The sequence below is a fragment of the Gymnoscopelus braueri genome (assembly GCF_963280865.1).
Source record: "Gymnoscopelus braueri genome assembly, chromosome: 5".
NCBI lineage: Eukaryota > Metazoa > Chordata > Actinopteri > Myctophiformes > Myctophidae > Gymnoscopelus > Gymnoscopelus braueri.
Genome location: NC_137606.1, coordinates 53318553 through 53329941, shown reverse-complemented (window position 1 = coordinate 53329941; position 11389 = coordinate 53318553). Strand labels below are relative to the sequence as shown.

The 11389-nt window shown below is 40.0% G+C and overlaps 2 protein-coding genes across 2 annotated transcripts in view; both read left to right on the top strand.

Moving 5' to 3' along the window:
- Window positions 1-11389, top strand: part of LOC308086080 (uncharacterized protein) — a 499718-nt gene that overhangs the window by 378316 nt on the left and 110013 nt on the right. The gene's annotated exons all lie outside the window — the stretch shown is intronic.
- lrrc51 (leucine rich repeat containing 51) lies at window positions 2848-10043 on the top strand (the record flags this gene model as incomplete). The annotated part of the gene is made up of 4 exons (XM_080428277.1): window positions 2848-2899; window positions 5863-6062; window positions 7531-7679; window positions 9890-10043. 4 exons carry the CDS (start codon window positions 2848-2850, stop codon window positions 10041-10043), a joined length of 555 nt encoding a protein of 184 aa, XP_080284403.1.

Below are 11389 nucleotides of genomic sequence, written 5' to 3'. Positions count from 1 at the left end.
AATCACCTTTCAGAACGTCAGCGCGACGTGCAACGTGATTGGTTCAAATCCTCATCCGGGCCATCCGCCCCGAACGCCTCGTCGTACGGCCGTGTCGTGCGTGGAATGTAGCAGATCTACAAGCTCACGACGCGTATCGTATCCGAGTACCCCCAGCTTGTAGATCTGTTGTGATTATTGGAAGCGCAACGACAAGGCGGAAGTCGTGGTACACTTGGCGTGTGCGCATGTGCGAGATGTGGTTGTTGTCGTGGTTTATATTTTATATTTGTTTAATAATAATAATGATAATAATAATGATAATGACAATGATTATAATAATGATAATAATAATTATTATAATGATTGTAATAATAATAATAATAATGCAAAACGTCCTATACACTCAAGTAGAAATGTTTTGTAGTCCTAAACCAAACCGGAAGTGAGTTAAAAACTACCAAAACTACAATTCCCATAATATATTGGTTTAGTTTCCTTGGAAACCAGTTGTTGCTGAAGAAGCGAAGAAGTTGGACTCTGGGAGCTCTCTGTGTATGTGTATGTATGACATTTTTCTTTTGACAAATATAGCAGATAGAAGTAGAACGGAGTGGCTCAGAGGGTTCTAGCCGTCTAAAAGAGTGTCTGTCTGTCTGTCTGTCTGTCTGTCTGTCTGTCTGTCTGTCTGTCTGTCTGTAACTAAGTACATTTACTCAAGTACTGTACTTAAGTAAAATGTTGAGGTATTTTTTACATTACTGGAGTATTTCCAGTTTTCAGTACTTTTACTTCTACTCCACTACATATCAGAGGCAAATATTGGGCTTTTAGGCCTACTCCTCTACAATTATTTGAAAACTGTAGATTTTGATTATTATCACAAAACACTACATTACCCACTTCAGCCCTATATACATTTAGGCCATTTGAAAATATGCCACACATTGTGAGCTTGTAGATCTGCTATTTTCAAAAGATTTTTTATACAGTTTTGAAAACATGTAAAACGGGACATTCTGCATAATGAGTACTTTCTACTTTTGGTACTTTAAGACTTAAGTACATTTTGATACCAATGCTTTTGTACTTTTACTCAAGTACATTTTGAATGGATACTTTCACTTAAGTGAAAAATGTGAGTACTTTTTCCACCACTGCTTTCATGCTCTACTACAACAACAACAACCCTAATGATCCTACAAACACACACACACACACACACACACACACACACACACACACACACACACACACACACACACACACACACACACACACACACACACACACACACACACACACACACACACACACACACACACACAGTAAATGTAGTGGAGTGGAAGCAAAATAATTGAAAATTGAAAGTACTTCAGTAAAGTAAAAACATACCTCAACATTGGGTTACAGCACTTAAGTAAATGTACTTAGTTAACTTTCGTTTCCTTTCATTTCAGACACAAAAGGTCCATATAAAAAACAGAGATTCAAAACAGACAATAACAACACTATAGATAGCCTGCATGAGTACCAGACTGTTTTCACTCCATAAAGCCCAGATCAATTAAAAACATATAAACATTGCCTCCAGTGTTTCCAGAAGCATGAGGAATACCTTGTATCACTCTGTGTGATCCCTGTTAAGGCCATAATTAATACATTCTTTGACTCCATCAGTCTACTCTACACATACATTTAAACATACAATTCCTCAAGACAGCATGATAGGTGGGCATCTTGGGAGTTTCAGGAATATTCGAAAAGCATCATTATATGCCACCTGAACTGTTTTCATTTTTGCATTGCTATAACGGCACCATAAGTGGCCTGCAATAGGTTTTAAAAAGTGATATTTTAACATTGTCTACTCTGTAGTCTGTACACATGTGAAATTTTTGTGCCAGCATGTTGGCTTGCCCATATAGTTACTTTCCACCACATCTGAATAAACATCCCTGTGTATTCTCTCATTGTAGCTTGTAGGCAGGGGTGTGCTGTGGAATCTTGAGGCAGTGGAGCTCTATTGTAATGACGTCACGTGCACATGCACATAGCCGCTCAGCTCAGTGCTAGTTGAAATACTGTATGCTACATAACATGATGGAAAACCACCACACATTTCTTATTATTTAGTTGCATTGTTCATTTGTTGTTTTCATTTTTGTTTAGATGTCATTTATTGAAATGATTTTCCTTTCAGTTTTATACCAGAGCTCTTCACATAGACTCACACACACACATAAGTAGGCTATACTTAAAATAATCAGACAACTTGTCTTTACTTGAATGACAGGGATAACCTCCTTAGAGTGTCTGGTGCAGCTCTCTCGTTCTTGGGTCCTCAGCTAAGCGATGGGATCTCAGCCAAGTTATCACATAATCTGTATAGGGTCCCAGTCATAGGTGGCCCATGTAAACTTGATGAACATCAAGGCTGATACCCGTTTAACCAGTATCTTTGTACGGATTGGGGTGATGATTAAATTCATCTGACTGAATCCCCTTTCACACTCTGCAGTGCAGAGACCAATTGTCTCTCATTGTGAGAGGAATGTATGTACACATTCAATGCCATGGCTTTTCTCGGTAGCCTAATGTTATGCAAAGCAACCAGGTCTTTTGTTCTAGGTGTTGACGGCGCGTTGACGACTGTCACGGCCACGCATTTGCACCTTCAGAGCAGCCCACCCCTGCTTGTAGGCAGTGACATGATCGTGAAATTAAACAGTTTTTCATTTTGCTAGGCCGGGACCCTAAAGGGTCCCTGGATCACACTTTGAGAACCATTGAGCTAGAAACCGAGTCATGTCATTCCTTGTCTCTCCTCACACAGGTAAAACATCTGCCTGGAGGAGTCTGTAGAACATGTACGGTGCTCCTGTGGATTTGTCATTTCAAAGCATCACGTCAGTGGCAGGTATACAGCCTGGTTTCCATCTCTACAAGAGGGTGTGCCCGTTGGTAGAGATGTACCGATACCAGTTTTTCCTTCCCGATACCGATTCCGAAACCCACAACTTGCCGCGTATTGGCCGATACAGAGCGAGTACCGATCCAATACCTGTGTGTAATTCAAAAAGAAATCTAGGACGGTGGTTCTCAAAGTGAGGTCCAGAGACTCTCAGGGTCCCTTGAGGGGGTTCCAAATGGACCCTTTTACAGGTCTGTAACTCTGAGAGTGTAGAAATGGAACCAAATGGTTCCATTTCTACACTCTCAGAGTTATGGGGGCCTTGAAAATATATTTTTTTTGAGAACCAATGATCTAGGAATAAATACAAAATATATAAAATGCATTCAAAATACAAAATAATTGATTACCGGTACTGTAAATGACATATCTTCTTGTGATAAATGATGTGGTATAGGATTGGAATTAGACTGGCATACTCACCAAAACCGATACCAGCATTTTCGGCAGTATTGGCAGCTTTTCCGATACTGGTATCAGTATCGGAACAACTCTACCCGTTGGGAACGATGCCTGTTGGGAACGATGCCCGTTGGGAACGATGCCCGTTGGGAACGATGCCCGTTGGGAACGATGCCCGCTCGCTCGATGCCTCTCCGATTATATGATATCCGTTGTACCCATTGTCATAGTAGCCTACTTGTTGTTGTACCCGTTTGTCTGTCTTTCTGCCTGTGTCCCTTTAATGCCGATATATGGAGATCTCTGTGTCCCCTGTCCCTGATGTCATCAATGAGACGCCCTAGTACCTACTGACATCAGTCAGATGGTTCACACAGAGATTCCGTGCATTCTTCTGGGATCTGCATTTTACGGAAAATTGATAAATACGTTTGATTATTTGTTGTTGTCTGCTACTGGCTTTTTGTGCAGTGTTATTTTGACCTTTTAAATTATGTGAAATCTGTCTCATTGTAAGGGTTCTTTAACTCCTTACCTCGCGATACTCATTGATACATGGGTTTGGAAACATACAAAACTGTAGCTACTAAAGGAGTACTTCACCCAAATTTTTTTTTTGATGACCGGCTGACTCAAAAGTCCTATTGACCGATGAGATGGTCATAAAAGTATTGGCTCAGGAATGCGACAAAAACTAAAACATCTCCATGAATACAAGGCTCCATGGGGTGTGCAATTGATAGTAAATAAATAAGACATTTTTGTGGTGAACTACTCCTTTAACCACTCTCTATACTAGTGTATCTTCTGTTTTCTGTTATTGTGGGGAAAGCTTTCGCTGAAAATCAACAAGCTCTGTTGTGAGCTTGTCCAGCTGCTACTTCTTTGACTTGTTTTCATCTTCGTTTTACATTTTCTTTCAACTTTCATTGCAATTGTGTCTTATTAGTGTGGTTGCCCTAACAGGGCAACCAGACTATTGTTATCCTCCAGAGGCCCTAGCAGTTTATTTTCAATCGCATCTCCTCCCACAGTTTATTTTTCCCAATTTAGTGCCATATGTCAAAATGACCGGCTTCACCGGGAATCGTGTGCTTGTATTTTGCTAAGAGTTCGGTTACATAGTTTAATTGATATTGATTTATTAGTGCATTAAACTTCCCCATCCACTTTCATGGGAAAATGAAAAAACTCCCATTCAAGTATTTATTTCTCAGAAACCGTAAGGGCTAGAGTTTCAAGACTTGGAGGGGTGGTTCATGATTTAGTCCAAAATTATTTAAAAAATAATTACACCAGTCGGCCTCATGGTGGCGCTATAACAGCCCACTTTACGTTTTGGCCTATAACTCTTGAACCGTAGGTCGTAAAATAAAAATCTTTTTTTCCCCTAGATTCCTTGGGTCATGACGCATTTGTGTCAGGATAGATTTTCCGCCATTTTGAATTTTGTTCAAAACACACTTTTAGCTCCTCCTCCCACAAAGTTAGTGGGAGGGAACCGTTTTACCAAAAATGATTTTTTTTTCTCGGAAACCGTAAGTGCTAGAGTTAAAAGACTTTGAAGGGAGGTTCATAGTTTATTGCCAAATTATTAATAAAATAATTACACCAGTCGGCCACATGGTGGCGCTATAACAGCCCCCTTTACGTTTTGGCCTATAACTCTTGAACCGTAGGTCGTAAAATCAAAATTTCTCCCCTGGATTCCTTGGGTCACGACGCATCTCCCCATATAGGCCACGCCCATTTGCGTCAGGATAGATTTTCCGCCATTTTGAATTTTCTTCAAAACACACTTTTAGCTCCTCCTCCCATATATTTTGTCCAAATTTCACAAAAATCGGTACACATGATCTCTGGACCCATGCGATGGGTATTTATGCGACAGAATTTTGATAGTCCATACCGTTCGTCCGTAAATGGCTTCCAAAGTTAGCGGGAGGGGCCCGTTTTACAAAAAAGCCCACAAATCACGAACAAAACGTCCAGTCAATCCCAAATTTGAATCACATGTCAAGTGTGGATTACTCAACAAATCCCCAAAATAATTTCCACTTTGATCCATAGGGGGCGCCACAAATGCTCAAAATGTAACCTTTTGATGCAAAAACCATATGTTGGGGGGACCAATCCTCTCAAAATGAAACGCAAGTGATCTCAGGAGTTGCGTGACAATGTAATTGGCGCAGCCTCCGACGGTATTCCTCCCAGCGTATTCCTCGAGTCCCGGCGGCAGCGACCCGCGACTAGCGTCGGTGCAACCACACTCTGCAATTGCCCTGAATTGCGACGCGTCTAGTTTGTTTGTATTGTCTTTTTGTGTTAATGGTACAACAAGATACTATTGGGTTCATGGGTTGTGGCTTTTTCGGAGCGGGATGGGAGCTGTAACATACACTGTTTTTGTATGCTTTTGTCCTATTGACCTGTATGTGAAAATAGAAAAAAAAAAAAAAAGTACACAGACACACACCACTAGGTTCATTTCTTCCCCTGTTTCTTAGATGCACAGGAGCCCAGAGCTGGACTGCGTCCGTTGAGGAAGAACAAGGAGAACAGATACCTGTGTGTCTCTCTGCGTCTCAATAACAACAACATAGCTGACCTGAGCAACTTCCTTCACAACGTCAGCCGCTTCCTGGCGGAACCGCGGAAGCTGGCCTGGCTGGACCTGTCCTTTAACAACATGTCACACATAGACACAGTGAGTTTGTTTTTAAAAGGATCCCTGGCTAATGAGCCTTGTATGTCTATATACATTATAATTGCCATAATAAGTCGCACGTTGATGATGTCATATATCCATGTGTGGTTCAACCCTATGGAATGTAATAAAAAGTATTTAAAATATTGTTTTGATGCTCATATTTAGAAAGTAGTACGTTTTTAATTAGCACATGGCATGCATTCCATACATTCCATAGGGCTGACCACACATGGACATATGACATCATCAACTTGCGACTTAAGCGGCTCCTATTGAGTGAAGGATGAACTATTTCTAAAACAAATTAAATATTTAAGGTGTTTTTAACAGGTCTAACACACAGTAGGCTCGCGTAGCCAGTCAACGAAAGACCAATTATTTGTTTACTAACATTGAGACTGGACGCACAGGTGATTGTTTCACGCAATCAATTGAATTCCCAACCTGTTGTTTCGGGGTGCGCTGGTTTCAGCACACCCCAACCCCCTCTTGTGTGTTGGCTAGTGAGGCGTGTCCTAGCGAGACCTGATAGAATGGGTTTCATTGCGCGCATACTGGTTGCACGCATACTGGTTCTTATCAGTGTGACGTAGTCTGTTAAGGGGTCTATTCCCCAATCTCCGAATGCTATATATAGAGTCTGGAACTACACCTCCCGAAATCCGAGACAGGAAGCTGGCATCCGTTCGTCAAAAGACTTAACATTTTAATACTAGTCATTTAAGCTACTAATATAGACTGAAGTAATTAAAGCGGGTCATGTTTGCATGTTTGGAATGGAATTGTAGCAGCTGAAACCAATAATATATCAGTATTCCGATATTAACCTGGGGGCCGCATTAAGTGAAGGTGGGGGCCGCCAGTTGCCCATGTATGCTCCAGACTGCATGACCGGAAGCATTTGAAAATTGTGGGAGGCAACAGTCTGGCCACGCGAGACTAAACACACAGTGAACCTGTCCTATAACAATAATATCTCACATAGACACAGTGAGTCTGTTTTTAACAGGTCACACATAGACACACTGAACTGTATTTCCCATCTTTCTTTCTGTCTTTCTTTCTTTCTTTCTGTCTGTTAAAGGAACAGAGCTACCACACCTGTTACTACATTGTTACTGTAGATAGTGTACTGTTAGATCTATTCACTATGACTGTCACTGTAATTCTTCATGGAAGCATGCAAAATCTTCAGATATAACTTGAAGAAATTAGCTTGGCAAGGCACTTGAATGGCTGTGGCTTTAATGGCTTTACATATAAACGGAGGAAATACTGTATATCATACTCGATGATATATGTAATATTTAAAAATATATGTTATATATGGCTGTAACTGGCACTGTGTGTGTGTGTGTGTGTGTGTGTGTGTGTGTGTGTGTGTGTGTGTGTGTGTGTGTGTGCGTGTGCGTGTGCGTGTGCGTGTGCGTGTGCGTGTGCGTGTGCATGTGCGTGTGTGTCCCAGGTATTGTGTGAGCTACAGGAGCTGCGTGTATTGTATCTTCATGGAAACAACATCTGCAGCCTGTCTGAGGTGGACAAACTGGGAGAACTACTGTATCTCCACACCATCACCCTGCATGGAAACCTCATAGAGAACCAACCAGGATACAGGTAGATGATTGATTGAATATTTTATTAGGCAAAAAATGTAAAACAGCACAGTTACATTTAAAATACTTTGTCTAACAGGTCCGTTCATAAAAGTCCTTGCGGACTTGTTTCCAATGAGATACACACCAGAAACCTTGTGTCTCCATATTATTTCAACTTTTTATGTTTTTTTGTGAATGAATGCCTTCGTCGTACAAGAGAGTTAGGCAAATGTGGCGAAAATAGCTGATCTACAAGCTCACAATGTGTGTTTTCGAGCTTGTAGACCTGCTTTATTTCTCTAGTTTTTAAAAAGTTTGAAAGTAAACGTGGTCAAGTCTGTCTGTATTGAACCAATGAAAAGCATTAAGAAGACCTGGAACGCATCGGTGTCACTTTATCTACAAGCTCATACGAGCTTGTAGATCTGCTATTTTTGAAAAAACGTGACATTTTTTGGGGGATATTTTTTTCAAAAAACTGTTAGGATTTAGATTTTTTTAAAGAATCGCCTCAGGTCTTAATGGGTTAACAAGAGCTTGTGTCCAAATCATAACTACAATTGGACAATTGGAGGACAGGTTCCTTTTTTCCCCATTTCCTGAAAAGTAACAGTTTTGTAGTTTTGTACATACAAGGTTTCCACCTTGTATTTAGCAAGGCGACGCCTTGTGAGCTTGTAGATCTGCTATTTGTCATATGGCAAAGTATACGGGGCTAAGAGTGACACTGCAAAGAGTGTTTCCAATGTTTGCAGTTTGCAATTATTTGTGAGTGTGCCTGTGCGTCTGTACAAGTACTGTACAATTATTTGAAAACTTAGCTTACTAGTTACTTTGAAGATTATGATTATTATTACAAACACACTAACCACTTCAGCCCTATATACTGTATATTTCAGCCATTTGAAAACAGCAGACCTACAAGCTTGTAGATCGTCTATTTTCAAAAGATGTTTTGTGAAAATGGGACATTCTGCACAATGAGTACTTTTACTTTTGGTACTTTAAGTACATTTTGATGCCGATACTTTTGTACTTTTTGTCACGTAAATTTTGAATATCAGACTTTTACTGGTAACAGAGAATTTCTACATGATGGTATTGATACTTTTACCCGAGTAAAAAATGTGAGTACTTCTTCCACCACTGGTCTGTGTAACAGGCGCTGAGCAGGCATGCAGCAGCATAGCATTTTAGCAGGTGCTTAAATGCAGCAGAGATGGGGTTCATATTACATACCTTGTCTACAGTCTGCACAGCAACAGTATTCATACTCCATAAGTGAACCCACAGATGTGTATCTATTATTGTGTGACTTGACGTTTTTATTATATATTGTATATTGTATGTATAACATAATTGGGCTGAGGAGACAGCCATGGTGCACGTAGTCTCTAACCTCTTACACCCTATATTTAGATCAGTGGTTCTCAAAGTGGGGTCCGGGGACCTCCCCGGGGCCCTTGAGGGGGTTCCAGGGGGTCCCCAGCAAAAATGTGCTAATATAGAATAAAAATCTGTTTAACCACTTAACCCATGAAGACTGGGAAAGCATCTGTGTCATTTTAGATTAGATTAGATTTTATACTTTAGGCTGGCTACTCAAAAATAGCAGATATACAAGCTCATAACACGTCACTTTCGTGTGCAAATCTTTGAATATATTTTTTAAGCAAATATTTTTAACTCAAATCTTCGCTTCTGGGGGTCCCTGGAACAACATATTTTGAGATGGGGGTCCGCAGCCAAATACATATAATTTTGGCGGTCCTTCACATGAAAAAGTTTAGTAAGGATATACGTTTTTCAGAAAACTGTAGAAGAAATTTGTAGACTCGGCCTCAGGTCTTAATGGGTGAAACCTGCTAAGTACATCGGCTATTTGAAAATAGCCGATCTACAAGCTTTCTCTGCTCGTACCTGTATCAGTAGTGACAAATAAACCATAAACCTTTTTGATTCTTGTCTTGATATCCTGGATCCACTAAATATCTTGACCCAAAATAGCAGATCTACAGCTTATTTCTTATATCTATTTCTGGCCCCAGAATAGGGACGCTAGGGTTCACGTGGCTAACTGTAGATAAAACACTTTTGTGGAAGCACATCCATATGACCATCGATAACACACCATTGTGTGTGTTTGTGTGTGTGTGTGTGTGTGTGTGTGTGTGTGTGTGTGTGTGTGTGTGTGTGTGTGTGTGTGTGTGTGTGTGCGCGTGCATGCAGGACTCATATCATCTCTGTTTTGCCGCATTTGAAGAGAGTGGATTTCAGTGCTGTGACAGGCCAGGAAAAGGCCATGGCAAAGATCTGGCATCGTCATGACAACCCCGGCAAATTAACCATCCAACAGTCACCAGTTCACAGGACCTCTGACTGACACATCTGCTTGTACTAACACTACACAAGTGACTGGCTCAACTAAATACTTTGTTTTATGCAGTGGTGGAAAGTAACTAAGTACATTTACTCAAGTAGTGTACTTAAAGGGATATTTCACTTTCAAACATGTTTGAGGTCATTTTATTGTCCACCCAGGCTTTTATAGCACACTAGACAGTTTTTAAGTTGCTTGATTCAGTATTTAGATATTTGATATCCATTTTATCAAACTGTATACAAATGTAACCATTTTTTATTTCACCTTTGAAACATTAAACTTTTTGTATGTATCATAACGTGAGTTACGCTGACAGATTTGTTTGTTAAGTTCACTATCATTAAATTGGTGTACAGTAAGTGATATTGTTTTGTTTATATAACTAAATATTGTTAAATTGCTATATTCTGCACAATCATTGCTATAAAGTGTTTGTGTCCCTGTCTACAGCTCTTCTTTAGTAAACATAAAATGCATGTTCAGGTGGGATACCTCACCTGTTTCATTCTGTTTGTCAACAGCAGTAACCTGAGTTCATTTTAAACAGTGGTGTAAACTGAACTGTAAAGTAACTAAGTATGTAACTAAGTATGAACTTACGTACAATTTAGAGTTACTTTTTTTTACTGTCTTCGGTATGTACAAATTTCAACCCCACTACATCTCAGAGGAAAATATTGTACTTTTACTCCACTACAATTATTTCAAAACTTCAGTTACTAGTTACTTTGCAGATTTGTATTATTATTACAAAACATACAGTAACCACTTCAGTTTTTTTTTGACCATTTCCAAATAGCCGATCAATCTACAAGCCTTGTATTATATCTGCTATTTTCAAAAGATATGTATTCATCTTATTAGGCCTACTGCCTACATTTGAAAACTTATGAAATTGGACATTCTGCATGATGAGTAGGCCTACTTTTACTTTAGTACTTTAAGTATACCTTGATACCATTATTTTTACTGAAGTAAATTTGGATCAGGGGACTTTTACTTGTAACAGAGTATTTCTACCTTGCGGTATTGATACTTTTGCTTAAAGTAAAAATTGTGTGTACTTTTTCCACCGCTGGTTCCACCCATAGACTGTGATAGCTGTAGAATTCAACCCTCGTAGACGTATTTATGATTCTGACGTTTTCAATCTACGAGAGTTGTAGGGTTCACCCCCCATGGACACAGGGACTATGTACATGTACACTTTACACCATGTTGTACATGTTTGGATATAATCCATATCTTTCAATAAATAAGTGTTTTAATGCCGTCTGTGGCCGAACGCGGGGCGGCCATAGCTGAGTGGATAGTGAGCCCGCCCAGGGAACCAGAGGCCCTGGTTG